This window comes from Humulus lupulus, chromosome 6, assembly GCF_963169125.1.
Source record: "Humulus lupulus chromosome 6, drHumLupu1.1, whole genome shotgun sequence".
Taxonomy (NCBI): Eukaryota; Viridiplantae; Streptophyta; class Magnoliopsida; order Rosales; family Cannabaceae; genus Humulus; species Humulus lupulus.
The window spans coordinates 70,881,082-70,897,869 of NC_084798.1; the positions used below are offsets into that span (position 1 = coordinate 70,881,082).

Consider the following 16,788-nt stretch of genomic DNA (forward strand, 5'->3'; position numbering starts at 1 on the left):
TTCATTTAATTAATAATAAAAAAATTAATCATTTATTTATTTATTTATTCCACATATTTAATTATAACTATTTTAAAAGCTGAATAATTAATATGTAATTAATTGAAATTATTTTTATTTAATTAATTATATAACTACTCTTTTATATAATTACTTAATAATTGTTTACATATATTATTTAATACTTACTTTTTAATAAATACATTTTTAATTATTTAATTTTTATTATTCTCATATCAATTCCTTTCTAAGTTATTAAAATAACTTTTTTCTATAATTTAATATTTATTATATTATTTATTAATATTTTATTTATGTACCATTAAACTATTTTTTTAATAATAACAATTTATTAATAACAAATTTATTAAAATCTAAACTTCATAATATTAAAATAATTTTAATTAAACTATAACAAAAATACATTATAACATTCTAACATTATAATAATAATTTAACAATAATAAAAAATTATCCATGTCCTAATATCTAACAATATTTTCATATACTTTAAAACTAAATAAACAAAATAAAAATGTATGAAATACAAAATTACTTACCTGTAGTCAAACAATAACAAGATTCAGTACTCCCAATGAAGCTCTGAAATATGAACATATATATATATATTAGTTGTAAGTTAATGGAATATTTAAATTCACTATATATAATTAAGAAAATTGTTCATAACCAAATATTAACCCAAACTTTTTATTATATATGTATTTGATTAAAAATACAATCAGCCAAAACAAATATGAAAAGATATACATGATATTAGAAGAAAAATATAACTCAACTCAAAAATATAACTCAAACAACATCAGAAAAATATAATAGATTACAATAAAAAATATATAACTACATACCCAGACAGATGTGATGAAATAATGTTGAATACAATCCAAAAAACTTTTGAAAATGGTGGATATTGACTCGGACGAACGGAGGCAAATGAGAGTTTTTTTGAGAGATTTCTGAGATTTTTTGGCACTTGGACGAACGGAGCCGAAGGAGACGGATGGCCAGAATATATAGAATATTATTGCCGGCGGAGGTCCGCCGGCAATAATAGTTCCGCCGGTAATAGTATTTAACGGTAATATTTTTATTATTATTACCGGCGGAGCCCGCCGGCAATAATCCGCCGGTAATAAGTGAAAATTAAATTGGGCGGCAGGTTGACCGCGTGAATGAAATTTGATTATTGCCGGCGGATTGTCCGCCGGTAATAATCGATTTTCTGCCGGTAATAATTAAATAATTTAAAAAATAAAAACAAAATTAAAAAACATGATTAATACCGGCGGATTCAGTTTTCCGCCGGTAAAGATAGTATTATTACCGGCAGATTGACTCCGCCGGTAATAGTTCCGCCGGTATACCTGATTTTTGTTGTAGTGTACATACTGTCCGGTTTCAAGTTTTGTACATTTAAATCTGATTATACCAACTAAAATTTACTACCAAATCACTTCAAGTATCCTACGTTCTAATTCAGGAGCAAATCGTTGATGTCATAAGAAAGCCTTTGATTAAAACTCACTTTGTCTCTCTTCATCACAAACTCGATGTTGAGTCCCCTCCGCATCTAGCTTGATGGATATTGGAGATAATAACTCAACTCATAAGTCGCCAGAAAAAAATTAGTTATTAATCTAATTTGTTATAAATTACACAACTGTTATAAGTTTGTTATGTGTCGATTATGAAGTTTCTACTACAAGTTCACACAGCTGAATGTATGAAATGTTCTCTCATAATTAAGGCATGCATATATAATTGCATAGCTCTGTACATTCGTAATAATCACATCAAATAATATTTATTGGATTCTTATGGAGGAACATTTTTAACCAGTATGCTGAGTATTTAAGATATCTTTGAAGATTATTCTTGAAGTCAATAAAAATAAGGCCAAAGCGAAGAGTGTAACCATTACTCCATTCAAAGTCATCCATGTAACTCCAGATATAGTATCCCTTCACATTGACTCCATCCCTGTAAAAATTTAACATGTGTACGTAAGCTTTAATTAGAATAATCATGCAATAATGGATCATGTATTATTATTATTATAGGTTTAATTTTTGTTAAAGGCTCACTTGATAGCTTCTAAAAGATTCGAGAGATGGTCCTGATGGTATCTTATTCTCATGATGTCCTTTAATGCTTCTTTAATCGACAAAGAGCTGTTGTTTGCATCTGGCATTCCTGTTATATATAGCAGACATTAATTAGTCAGTTTGAATATAAATGTTATATGTATCTAGTTATAAATGTAAGCACATGTATATCATTTCCTATGTATTCATATGGATACATTATGTATATATATATACATATTGCTAATTTATACTAAGTATCAAACTTCCAACTTTGAAGTAAAAAAGATAAGAAACTCGTGCAAAAATCAACATACCATTTTCTGTGATGTATATCGGTGGGTTGTTATATTTCTCTTTTATGTAGAATAAAATATCTCGGATTCCCTTTGGACAAATAAAAAGCCAACTTGAAGCAGTCTGTACATGATCAATAAGTTTTATTGAAAGAAAAGAGAAGGAAAAAAGATCAAGACATATATTCCATATAAAAATAAATGTATATATAGCAGTCATTTATACATAGATGTACATATATACTTAGGACTTTTTTCTTGTACTTATATTTTCCAAAACAAGGAAACAGTACACATGCGATGCCATACAGAACTTTGCAGTTGATTACCTTATATTTTAGGACCCAAAAATGTTCAGTTGCATCATTTCGAGAAAATATATATTAGGACTCATTCATTTGGACCGTATTTATTTGCTATAGTTCAAGCTTCCTCAAAATATTTTAATGGTTCAGTAGTAGATAATGTCTGCTTTGGTCATGCAAGTCTAAGAAAGAAAGGATAAAAAAACCTTCTCCCCAAGCAATGTGTTACTACGTTATATATATATATATATATAAAATATATTATTACAAGAAAAGTTACCATTTATAAGCGACAACATAAATTTTTTGTCACTAAAGAACATTTTAATCCCATAAAAAAAAAACATTTATGACTAAAAAATAATATTTAGTCTTAAGTTTTGTCTTTAATATAAAATTTTACAGTGGTCAAATTTATTATAATTAAAAACACATTTATTTATAATAAATTGCAACCCTCTTGTGAGTAATATTTTTAGTCACATACTTTATAGTTACGACACAAGTATAATGATATTTTTTTTAGTCACATTTTGTAATGTTTATATGTATATATATTTTTCCAGCAAAAAAATATATATATTTATATTTGTTTACATTCAGATCATGTTCTACACCAGTATAGTGCAATATATAGAGAGATTTATCGAAGTATAATAGATGTAAATTGGTATATATATTCAAATATAATATGCATATGCTTGTCGTAATATATACAAAATATAATGTATATATATATATAGAAAAATACCGGAGTGCCAATTGGAGTTTTGTTCTTGTAACCTGATTTTGGCAATAAAGTACTTACGTGAGTATATAATAAAAGCGCAATAATTATACGTGAGGGCAGTGCTTGATGAATAAACATACTTGTGAAAATTGCTTGAATATCTGCATCATAACTCTGTTCAACGCTATAGTTAGAGAACGTAACATCTTCCGCATAAAAAGAAGTATAATAGTTCAACCCCAGGAAATCCAAAGATCCAGTAAGCAATTTTGATTGTGCTTTAGTGAACTTTGGAAGTCTTTCTCCAACAGTTGATTTAATTATTTGTGAGTAGTCACCGTATGTTATTGGGTGTGCAAACCTGTGCAAATATAAAATAAATAATAGGAAGAAACATTTAAGATATATGCAGAAAGATATAAAATGAAATATAATACGGAGAATCGAATCATTCAGTACTTTATAACACTTTTTCTTCAAAATAAAATAACAAAAAGTAGATAACTTTAACTTTTTAGATAGTTCTTATCAAGGAAAGGTTGTGATAGACCACCAACACGATATCTTTATGCTAGGTGAGATTGTGTAATTCAGATTTGGGATTAGTTATTTACGAGACTTTATGATTTTAGATAAATTGGTGAGAATTACTTATTTTTTCGAAAGTGATTTTGCATTTTAGTCTACTTTTAATCATTTTTTTTTAAGTAAAATGACATCTGTCTAAATATTTGACTAGTTGTCTAAATTTTATGACCAACTATATATCTAAATACTACTATAAAATACTATTTACGGGTCACATTTTTAGGACACGCACATAAATGTAAGTCCTTAAAAAAATTAATAGAGTTTTTAGGAATCTCATTGAGAGTTCTTAAAAACTACATTTTAGAACACACACTCAATGATTGTCCTAAAAAAATATGCGGGTCCTAAAAAAAACTAGAGGAAGGAATTTCAAATGGTAACTTGTAATAAGGGCACTTTAGATGTCCTAAAAAAACATTAAGGGCACACTGGTGGTAAAATTATTATATTAAAACATACAAATTAAATTAAACTACTCACTTAAACTCTTATATAATTGCAATAAAACTAAATTGATTTAGTTTCATGGATTTAAAGAACAAAATATAATTAAAACAAATGAGATTATTATATTAAATTTTCTAATTATTTAAAAAAAAACTTTACAATTTTGTTAGTGGTAAATTTTTATTAAATTTAAAAGAAAATACTATAACGTATATATACATTCAAAAACAAATTTATTTATAAATTTATTAATTATAATTAAAAAAATATTAATTATATTATTAGAAAAAAAATAGTAACTAACATTCTATCTCTCTCTCTCACTTTCAAGCAATTGTTTGGTCGCTTGAAGAATGTCATCCGTCATCAAGTCAAGCAATTGTTTGGTTTATATATATATATATATACTTTTCTTTTTTGCTAGAATCATGTATATATAATATATGTTATGACTTGTGTTTTAGTCCGGGCTTTAAGTTCTTTGCAGTTTTTTTTTTCCATCAGAATATAAGTTCTTTGACGTGATTTTATTCTAGACTATATAATGGGAGGAATTATAGTTCCGGATCTTGTTGGGATACATACTTTGTCGTAGTTGCAAGTCATTATTATGCTATATAACAATGGACATCTGTTCATTTGTTTACATTTTTTTTTCTATTTTGAACTCCTTTATTAGTTGTTGAATTGTGGTGTGCTTCTTAGAGCATCTTATTAATTTAAGTATTGCTAAAATTTTGAATAGTTGCTGAAATTTTTATGATTATTAGGATATTGATGGAGATATAGTTTTGCAAACCATGGGTAGAAACTAGAATGTTCGTGGTGATATTTTAAATAGGATGGGTTTTTGGATGGTAAGATAATTATTAATAAGAATATATTTAAAGGAAACTTCTTGTGCTGACTTTTAATTTCTTGTTGGTTGTATTTCTTGCATGAGTAAGCTCCCTTAAAAGTTGCTATTGATTTTCATACATAATTGATTGTTACACCCAAATTTCGAGACCCGAGATTGTGATCTCGAAAGCTGGACTCGTCAATTGTGAGCTCGAGATATCTAAAACGCATGTGCATGGCCCAGATGTCGGACCCTCGAATCAAGATGGTAACCTCGAAGTTCTAACTGAGCTCGAAAGAACTTAGCATCGGGGTATATTCGTTGTTGGGTGTCTTCGGATCAAGTAGCTCGAGCTTGGCAGGAGTATAAGCTCGAAGTGTAACGGCCTCGATGGTATTTACCCCCTCCGAGCTGGTCTTGGGGTAAGGGGGCTAGCTCATAACTTATCTATAGACCTGGACTGACATGATGCTGATTGCCGACCTCGAATGATTTAATGGGTCATCTGATAAGATGCGTTCCATGCATTTAAAGATATTTATTGTTGTAACATCCCAACATTAAAGGGATATTAACAAGTCTATTATACGCTCCCTGGTCTTCAGGGGACGTTTCTGTAACGCCCCAAACTCCAAGGACCGTTACGGTGTACCTTGTAAACAGTGCTAAACTCGCTAATCGAGTCATTTGGCCAAAATCGTGAACTAAGTATGATTAGCGGTTTAGGGATTAAAAACTTTGGTTATGATATAACGTTTCACTAGAACGTTTAATTTATACATTGGGATCCCGAAAATAAAGTTTCAGAGTTTATTATAAAAATATATTTACAACAGGCCGTTCTAAATGGCAAAACAGGGTTCAACCCTAGTTCCACTTTAAAACCTCGGCCGTGGCGGACGAGCAGCTGCATATGTACACGTCATCACCTAAGCTCTTCAACTCAAGGATGGTCCAGCTTCCTTTTGCCTTTACCTGCACCACGTAGCACCCGTGAGCCGAAGCCCAGCAAGAAAACACAGAATAACATGATATAATATCAACATTAACCATAGTAACCATTCAGGACTATCAGTCCATGCAAATAGGTGACAATAGCCAAAAGTCACAATAATGAGCATCGCTCCTTCTAGCCATGTGACGATAGGGTCACCAGGGCTTAACTGATAAGTGATCTTTTCATAAGTTTGATTAGGACAGGTGCATGGTGATTAGTCACCAACATAACCTTCCTCACGACTCTAGAGTCGAAACTATGGACAACGTCCCTTAGCCATGTGACAAACGGTCACCGGGGTCATATACCTTGGCTATAGTCATCTGGTCGTAGACCAGACAAGCGCTTATAGTTCTCATTGACCTTCCGGTCGGTCCAGCATTAATACCCCATATGAGTCATTCAATGCTGACCTTGATTGGATCCAATCTTTATTTGGCCCGGCGTTCACAACGCACTGCCACTTCTGACCCTTGGGTCGGTGAAACACGACCAGTGCTCAGCCCATGGTGAACTTAACTAATAAGTCACAGCTTCACAGACGGATCTGACACCATTGTCGATTCTGACTAATAAGTCAGCGCCATACACAGGTAAGCCATGCCACCAAACATATATCACATGTCTATTATCCATAAACAAGGTATTCAGCATGCTTACTTAACAGGTATTAGTACCATTAGGACTATGCATAAACACAGAGGTTCAAGCTCTGAACAATATCATACCCGGTATACAAAGCATGTCCTAATCACATGTTTCTCATGCATCATATGCAATATATCCTGCAATCAACGTGCATCAATACCAGCCATGCATGCCACGCTTAATAACCAACCAACATGCATCAAGAATAGCCATGCATGTCATACTCAATAATCAACCAATCATGCATCATAATAGCCATGCATGTCATACTCAATAATCAACCAACATGCATCATAATAGCCATGCATGTCACACATACACAGGGTGCAGTTTTCTTACCTCAAAGTCGAGCTAGAACGATCAAAAGAATGACCCTTGAGAACGATCAACTTCTAGTCCATTAGCGGTCACCTAGTCATAACCAAATATAAAACCTCATCAAAATGAGTAATTAAATACTTCCAAACCCAACCCAAGCCTCCGGAACATCAAATCCCACTCAACTAGGTAGTAGGATCGATCCTAGGCCCTTAGAGTTAAGTTCCCATCACAAAAACCACCATTTAGTATTTTTTTTCCCTCAAGGGCTGCGGCCCTACATGGACCATGCCGCGGCGCGCCCCCCAGACAGAGCCTCCACCACCTTCTTCAAGCTAGGGCCGCGGCGCCCAAGAACAGGGCCGCGGCCCAACTTCGCACCAGCCATTTTTCTTCGTTTTTCCACTTCTAAAACCTTCCAAAACCCCATCTAAACATCTCCAAATCATCAAATAAATATTACCAAACTTCTCAATGGTCCAAAACCACCAAAACCTGAAGCTCAAACCAACCAAAAACTCAAAAATTTACAAAGTCCAATCCTAAGCTTAAAAACTTAAGAAACTCAAAACTTAACTAAAAAAAAACAGAGCACACCTTAAATTCATAACTAGAACTCACCTCAAACACAGTTTTGAGGCCCCTTTAATGGCTGTGACAAGTTCCCTAGCTTCCCCCTTTGATCTCCAAGCTTAACTCCTCAAGGTGGCTCTCAAAATTCAAAGAAAAGGATGAAGGAAAGTTTGTACGGGAGAGAAAGGATGAAAGGATGAGGTTAGGCTCTGTTTTGCTCTGTTTCTACAGCCTTCCAAACCCCCAAAATCTGATATAAATCCTTAAGGTCAAAAGACCATAATGCCCCTAGACCAATTTAAAAGCTTCTAAACACTCCCAAGGGTAAATTCGTCATTTCCAACCTATACCGTTAATTATAATTAACGCTCACCAATTCCCGCTAATCTCAACATTCCCAAATACCAATAAATCATATCCCATTACCCTTTAATTCCCGGTAATGCTCTAATCATTAAATTCACCCCGAGACTCACCCCGAGCCCCGAACTTAAACCCGTTATGACTAGACCGAACACTTACATCTCATGATCGTCTCATGTCGATAGCTCGAACCAATCCACCTTATAGTGTGGCTATATTAATTAATCACAATCATGCACCCAAAATATACAATTACGCCCACAGTGGCCAAATTACCAAATTACCCACATAATTAACATATGTGCCCATATGCATGCATTCACCATCATATAACAATATAATTCACGTAATCATGCATATAATCATTAAATACTATAATAAATCAATTATGGCCCTCCCGGCCTCCTAATCAAGGTCCTAAACCTTATTATGAAATTTGGGGCATTACAGTTTCCTTGTATATAGGAGTTACATAATTTAATATCATTATTTTCATTAATAAATAGGAGTATCTTCCTGAAATATGTGGGAATGAACTCTGAGAACCCTCTATAAATAGAGAGGTCATGAACATTTGTAAAGGATGGATCTTTTGATATTTTGAGAGAAATTTTGGAGAATTCATCCCTGAAAGATTTCCTGAAAACTCCAAAGTCTTAATAAAATAGACTCGTGGACTAGGCAGAGTTAACTGCTGAACCACATAAAATTCTTGCTATTCTACTGTATTATTCATCTGCGTCATAGTTCTTATTGTTTAATTGCTCTACATTTTAAGTTGACGAAAAATGGCATCAACAATTTGGTGCTTTCATTGAGAGCTTTAAGCAGTACAACCCCTGATTAGCTATGGCCACGAATGATTAGAATAATCCTGAAGAAAACTATCCACGACGCCCTGGGAAGCAACCAATGACAAATCCAGAACCTGAAGAGAGAAGTGAGTCCTCCGATTCTCGAGGACTGATAACTCTACAAAATAGAGTTATTTTACCACTTTTTATGTGCTAATTGTTGCTTAATTCTTGAGTTTTTAATTGATTTATTAAGTTTTTAAGTAGTTTTGAATTTATTAGTCTTATTGTGATTTTATATATTTTTGTGTGTTTTTATAGTTATTTTATTGTAATATATTGTAGTTTAATTATTTGAATTATTGTTGTGTTTAGTGGTAAAAAAATGTTGTATTATTGAACTTAAATGTAAAATATAATTAAGTTATAATTAATATTTTCAAACAATTAAATTGATCTATTTTATAATTGAAAATATTGTATTATGATTTATTTTATATTTATTTTGTAGAGAATTTATGCTCTTGAAAAGCAAGAAAAATGATGAAAAAATGGCATTTTTTCAAGAAAGAAAGAAAAAGTGGCACTCTTGAAATGCCATAAGCAAGGCCCAAGGAAGCCCATAAGCTCTCCAACCATCAGCAACTTGCATAATGGTCTCACATGACCATTTCAACTCCACCTCACGTGTGACTTCTCCCAGCCACAAGGTCACACTTCCAGCAAGTTACTTCCTTCAGCATCAGCCTTCCTCCTTGCTTCAGCAAGCCACGTGAGGACCATTTATTTCCCTCAACATCTATTTTGGGCCTGCCAGCCTCATTTGGGCCCAAGACCAACTTCCTTCATCTTCACCATCACGTGCAGCCACTCTCATTGAAGCCAAGTCCTCTGCCCCCGTACACCACGCCTGCCTCCAGCCCAACAACATCTTTGCAAAGCTGCCATTTTTAATTTTGAGCCCAACAAAATGCAATTTGTCCCCTTGTCCCATTTGTTAAAAATACAACAAATTTACCCTATTTTCTACACATTTTACCCCAAAACATCATTATTACACCCTATAATTTACCCCTATTTACCATATTATAATTAATTAAATTAATTTAATCAATTTAATTAATTTAAATTGATTATTTTAATCATCATTTTTTGCTATAAATAAGGGATTTGTGGTGTCCAATTCTTAGAAGGGAGGTTACTATACCAAAAACTCTACACATTTCAAAACCTCTCCATTCTCTTCTTCTTCTTCTTCTTCTTCTTTTTATTATTTTCTATGTATTTTTAGAGGAAATTTGGGGGTTTTTCCTCCAAATTTTCCTATTTATGTTTGTAATTTTTAGTTTGTATTTGCTATTCTAGTTATGTGTTTCTAATCTTTTTAAGATTATTAAGGTGATGATGAAACATTATGTAACTAGATAGTATTTATGTTGTATGTTGATTTCCCTTGTAATGCAACAAAGTCTATGGATTTTTCTTCTTCATATATTTCTTTCATCTTAAATATCTTGTATTTTAGATTGTTAGAATATATTTACACTTTGTTCTTCATTAGTGCATAAACATAATATTCTTTGTGTAAGATGTGTCATTAAATTGTACACATCCATGCTTAGAACAAAAATATTATGTTTTGCCTTATAAATAATGTTCATTGATTTATTTGTTATTTCATTAGATTGATTTACACTAAATGCTTTGAAGTTATAATTTTGAAAAGTGAAGAAAAATCCTATCTTTTTATAAGAAAATTGTGCTTAAAATTATAAATATATTTGGAAAATGATAGCTTGATTTATTTTATCTATCACTAAAACTTGAGAATCAATGTACTTATAAATATTATTGAACTTATATTTTGTGGATTCTAATCCTTAATAATCTTATTTTACTATCTTGATTTTTACTTTTATTAATTTATGTTTATATATTGTCTTTAATTTCTTTATTATTGTCTTTTATTTTTATTTTCATTATTCAAAAATCTCTTCAATCTTTGGAACTAGGTTAGAATTTGTTAATTTTGGTTTAAATTAGTTTCCTTTTCGATTTTAGACAACTCCTTTGGGTTCGACCTCGTGCTTACACGAACACTATTCTATAAATACGATTCGTGCGCTTGCGAGTATAAATATTTAAAACATACCCGTTTTGGGTCCATCAAGGACCTCCAGCACCTCCGGCTCCTAGGGACGATGAGGACATGTATTATAATCCCGAACGGTACATCCCTGTTGTGGAACTTGAAAACTGACAGTTAAGAAAACATTTGGCTGAGGCCAAGAAGCGGAACGAGGAGTTGGCTAGGTTAGCTGCGGAAGCGCAGGCGGCTCAGCCTCAACCTCCGCATGAGAACCAAGCCCCACCTCCGCGGGACGTTCATGTTCCTCCCCGCAGGCCTCGTGGGCGACCTCGAAAAAATGCTTCCACAAGAAGAACGGAGCAACCTCCGCCACCGGCAGAACAACCTGCTCCCTCGAGGCCCTGAAGAAACACTCGAGCTAGGGTTCCGGTTAACTCAACTGCAGAGTTACCAGCAGAAACTGGGAATAACCAAGCCCCTGCAAAGGCTCGGACTCAAACTCCTGGTAACACGCAAAATGTTACCGAGCTGGCCAGGGCGAACTCAGGACCATCCAGACCTCGAAATGGGTGGCAGCCACCATCACCCATACGGTTCCCTCCATCGCCAATAAGATATCCCTCACCACCTCAAAGGAACACACAACCGACTCAGGGTGATGAGGAAAGGCGGGCAGGACGGAAACAGGGGAATAGAGAAGCTACTAGGGAATGGAGAGGCGCCCAGCCTACGAGAAGCCAAATGTCTCGGTCTCGCACTACAGAGACGAGGCAGCATGAAAGAAATCCATCTCGGAACAATCATGCGACAAGCCTCGCCAGCGACGACTCAGGGGACACCAAATTAGTCAGCATGTATGATCAAGGACATAGAAATACTGGGAACCAAAGGAACCAACCCGACCTGCGGGAGCACCTGAATCAGAATCGGGGTAGTGGTAATCCCTCGAACCCGGACCTGAGAGAACGCCTAAATGAGCGCAAAGATCCCCTACGAAACGCGAGCTTGGAATTGTGATCAATGATAGCCAATTTCAGACGAGACCCCCTGTGGACCCAGTTTAGGATAGAATTGATCAACTGCAAAGAGCATTTAGGCTCTTACAGAATGAGCGAGGTCGGAGTCGGGACGAGGATTCTGATGAGGAGCTCGAACCATTCGCTCCCCATATTTCCAACACTCCATTTCCTCAAGGGTTTCGGATTCCTCATGTCCCGCCTTTTGAGGGGAAATCCGACCCGTACAGTCATTTGAGCACATTTAACACCATAATGAGAGCAAGTAATGTGGGTTACGAGCTCAGATGTATGTTATTTCCGGCATCACTTACAGGACCAACAAAAAACTGGTTCAAAAAATATATGAGACATTCAATCACTTCTTGGGATCAGCTATCGAAAGATTTCAAGAAGCAGTTTAGAGCCATGATCGGGGTAACACCCGAGGCTGAAGAGCTACCTTACAAGGTTCAATCTAGAAGTTGCCCGAGCTCGGGATGTAGACGACAGCGGTCATTTAATGGTCGTCCAAGCTAGGGTAATGCCGGGAAGTCCCCTCTGAGAAGATATGCAGAGGAAGCCTGTGAGGTCCTTAACCGAGTTTAATCGACGAGCTCAGAGGTTTGTCAATGTAGAAGAGGCGAGGTCAACGCTGAATATGACCACTCAGCCCATAACTACAACGATAAACGTAAACTCTACCTCGACCTCAGCAGACCCATCAGCCTCGAAGCCCCTGCAGAAAACCCTTCCAAAAGGAAGAAGAATGAAGGAAGTAACCCCGAGGCGGAAGGGGGAAAGAAGAAGAAAGGGGAGAGGTATTTCTCCGTGTACAAGGTGTACACCGAGCTCAACGAGTCTCGGGAGAATATTTACCTGGCTAATGAAAACTAGGTCCCTTTCAGGCGTCCAGACCCCATGAGAAATCAAAAGTCCAAGAGAAACTCCAGTAAATACTGTCGATTTCACAGAGACACTGGACACACTACTGATGAATGCAGGAAACTGAAGGACGAGATCGAAGGGCTGATCTCGAGAGGATACTTCAGGCAGTATGTCAGGAACCAGAACAATAACCAGGCTTCTACCAGCCAGAGGACAGCTGCACTGTCGCCTGCCCAAAACAACAATTCTCGGGCTAGGGAAGAAGAGAGACCCCCTCCGATTGATGGAGAAGATGTGATAACCATCTCGGGCGAGCCTCACCTCGCAGGATCAAGCAAGAATTCCCAAAAGCGATACGTGAACGAGTTAAAAACTGGGAACGGGTCCCCTTATGAACCCGAACCTAGAGCCCCAAAGTATCAAAAGATTGAATCTCAGCCGATAACCTTTACTGAGGACGATGTGTCCCATGTTCAGTTTCCTCACAATGACCCACTGGTCATCACTCTCCAGCTCACGAATAAGAGAGTTCACCGAGTTCTCATTGATAATGGGAGCTCGGTGAACATTCTCTATAAGACCACCTTAGAAAAGATGGGACTCGCGCTTCGAGACCTAAAAGCTTGTGCAACGACACTGTACAGTTTTTCAGGAGAGGGGATTTCCTGTATGGGGTCCATTGAACTCCCTGTGACCTTGGGAGACTACCCAGTCTCATCAACCAAGATGATGGAGCTTGTAGTAGTGGAGCTGCCATCGGCCTACAACGTGCTGCTCGAGAGACCCGCCCTAGTAGGGCTGGGGAGAGTCTCGTCTGTAAGGAATTTGTCCATCAAGTTCCTGACTTCCAGTGGCATCGGGACGCTGAAGGGAGACCAGTTAGCCGGGAGGGAATGCTATAGCATTTCCATAAGAGGAACGAAGCAGGTGAGCGCACAAGCGCTCGTCGTTATTCAGAATAAGGACGGGACAGTCCTGGAAATAGATGAAGAAATCGACCCAAGAGTGGAGGAAAGAGCTGATCTCGAACCATTAGAAGAGCTCAAAGAAGTCAGGCTCGAAGAATCAGACCCCCCGAAAATGGTAAAGGTCAGCAAAATCCTCCACGAAGAAACCAAATAGAAATTAATTTGCTTTTTGAAGAAGAACCAGGATGTCTTCGCATGGTCACATTCGGACATGATAGGAATAAGTCCAAATGTAGTGAGCCACGCGCTAAATATCGATAAAAGCTTCCCGCCGAAGCAGTAAAAGCGAAGACTACTGGATGATGATAGGAAGAAGGCCCTTAAAGAGGAGGTCGACAGGTTAAAAGTAAATTGATTCATCAAGGATGCTTTTTACCCTGATTGGGTAGCCAACCCGCTGCTAGTCTCAAAGCCTAACGGGACGTGGCAAACTTGCATTGACTACTCGGACCTCAATAAGGCCTGTCCTAAGGACTGTTTTCCTTTACCACGGATCGACCAGCTCGTGGACGCCACGGCAGGGTATGGACTCATGTCGTTCATGGATGCCTATTCTGGATATAACCAAATTGCCATGCATGCCCCTGGCCAAGAGCATACGAGCTTCATAACAGACAAAGGGTTATATTGTTATAACGTCATGCCATTCGGGCTCAAAAATGTTGGAGCCACTTACCAGCGGCTCGTGAACATGATGTTCTCCGAACAAATAGGGAATAACATGGAAGTTTATGTTGACGATATGTTAGTCAAATCTCAACTTAACAATAACCATGTTGATGACCTCGAAGAATGCTTTGCTGTGTTACGGAAATATAACATGAAACTTAACCCTCATAAGTGCTCTTTCGGAGTATCTTCAGGAAAATTCCTGGGTTACATTGTAAATGCTCGGGGGATAGAAGCTAATCCAGACAAGATCCAGGCTCTGATCGATATGCCTTCACCTCGAAAACACAAAGATGTCCAGAGTTTGACTGGCAGGATGGCGGCACTAAGTAGGTTTATCTCAAAATCTACAGACCGTTGTCTTCCGTTTTTCAACCTGTTGAGGGGAGGCAAGAAATTCGAATGGACAGAAGAATGCAAGTTGGCTTTTCAAGAACTCAAGAAACACCTCGCAGAACCTCCCATCTTGTCAAAACCCATTACGGGAGAAGTTCTGTACTTGTACCTTGCTACGACCGAGCACGCCATAAGCGCGGTACTCATGCCGGAAGAGGGAAAAGTGCAAAGGCCCGTGTATTACGTCAGTAAAAGATTACTAGGGGCAGAATCAAGATATCCCTTGATGGAGAAGTTAGCTCTCAGCCTAATTCACTCATATCGAAAGCTTCGACCCTATTTTCTAGCGCACCCCATCCATGTACTAACTGATCAACCACTAAGACAAGTCTTGTCCAAGCCAAAAGCTTCAGGTCGACTGCTTAAATGGGCCGTTGAACTCGGACAATTCGAGATCACTTATCACCCAAGGACGACCATAAGGGGCAAGCCTTGGCAGACTTCAAAGTGGAATGTACGGGTATGGCCAACGATGAAGTTATAACCCCGGCCCGCGAGCTGTGGAAACTTTATGTTGACGGATCTTCTAATGAGAATGGATCGGGGGCAGGAGTAATTTTGATCACCCCTGCAGGAAGCCGATTTCACTCTGCCTTAAGATTTGACTTCGATGCGTCGAATAACGAGGCCGAGTACGAGGCTCTACTGGTAGAACTTCGCATAGCCAAGGAGCTCAAAGCCAAAGCAATACATTTCTACAGCGACTCTTAGCTGGTGGTTAACCAAATTTTAGGAGAGCACCAGGCTCGTGGTACGAGGATGGCAACATACTTAGAAAAAGTGAAGTCGGCACTAGAGCAGTTCGAGTTCTATGCGATAGAATAGGTCCCCCGAGAACAGAACTCGAATGCGGATGCCTTAGCCAGGCTTGCTACTTCTACCGAGAGTGATGAACTGAACGTCGTGCCTATCGAACATCTTGCGACGCCCAGTATTGACGAGCCAGAAGAAGAGGATGTGTGTATGATCAACTCTGAGCCAACCTGGATGACTCCGATAATTGAATACCTTGAGACCGATGTTCTCCCGGAAGAACGGACCAAGGCTCGAAAGTTGATGTATCAAATCCCTCGTTATACCATTGTAGATGGAAGGCTGTATAGGAAGAGGATAATCCATGCCACTACTTCGGTGTGTGACTCCACCCGAAGCTAAGAAAATCATAGAAGAAATTCATGAAGGGTTCTGTGGAGACCATACTGGGGGGCATAGCCTGTCCAAGAAAACCATACGCCATGGATACTTCTTGCCTACCATCAAATCAAACTCGTTCGACTACGTCAAAAGGTATGATAAGTGCCAATGATTCACCACAATTCCTCGAGCTCCACCATCCGAGCTAACTATGATGACCTCCCCGTGGCCATTTGTGGTATGGGGAATGGACCTCATAGGCTCCCTTCCGACTGGCAAGGGCGGAGTAAAATACGTAGTAATCGTCGTAGATTACTTTACGAAGTGGGCTGAAGCTGAACCTTTGGCGACAATAACCTCAAAGAAAGTCCTTGACTTTATGGTGAAAAACATCATATGTCGTTATGGGATGCCGAGGAAGATTGTGTCCGATAATGGTACCCAGTTCGACAGTGATCTGTTTACCAACTTTTGCGGAAAAAAAATGGGATAATAAAGAGCTTCTCGTCAGTGGCCCATCCCCAGGCGAATGGCCAGGTCGAAGCTGTAAACAAAACCCTAAAAAGTACGCTAAAGAAAAAGTTGGAAGAAGCTAAAGGAAGATGGCCCGAAGAGTTGCCCCAAGTTTTGTGGGCGTATAG

General features: G+C 37.4%; 1 protein-coding gene across 7 annotated transcripts in view; it reads right to left on the bottom strand.

The window, feature by feature from the left end:
• Positions 1-1,628: 1,628 nt before the first annotated feature.
• LOC133782263 (beta-glucosidase 17-like) overlaps positions 1,629-16,788 on the bottom strand; it is a 78,297-nt gene continuing 63,137 nt past the window's right edge. For 6 of the 7 annotated variants that reach the window (XM_062221504.1, XM_062221506.1, XM_062221502.1 and 3 more), the window contains 5 exons: positions 3,577-3,797; positions 3,458-3,489; positions 2,423-2,525; positions 2,106-2,214; positions 1,629-2,001 (listed from right to left, as the gene is read on the bottom strand). In XM_062221504.1, the coding sequence (XP_062077488.1) occupies positions 1,815-2,001; positions 2,106-2,214; positions 2,423-2,525; positions 3,458-3,489; positions 3,577-3,797 (652 nt within the window). In that variant the 3' untranslated portion in view covers positions 1,629-1,814. The remainder of the gene's footprint in view (positions 2,002-2,105; positions 2,215-2,422; positions 2,526-3,457; positions 3,490-3,576; positions 3,798-16,788) is intronic. The other variant, XM_062221503.1, reaches the window with a different exon arrangement.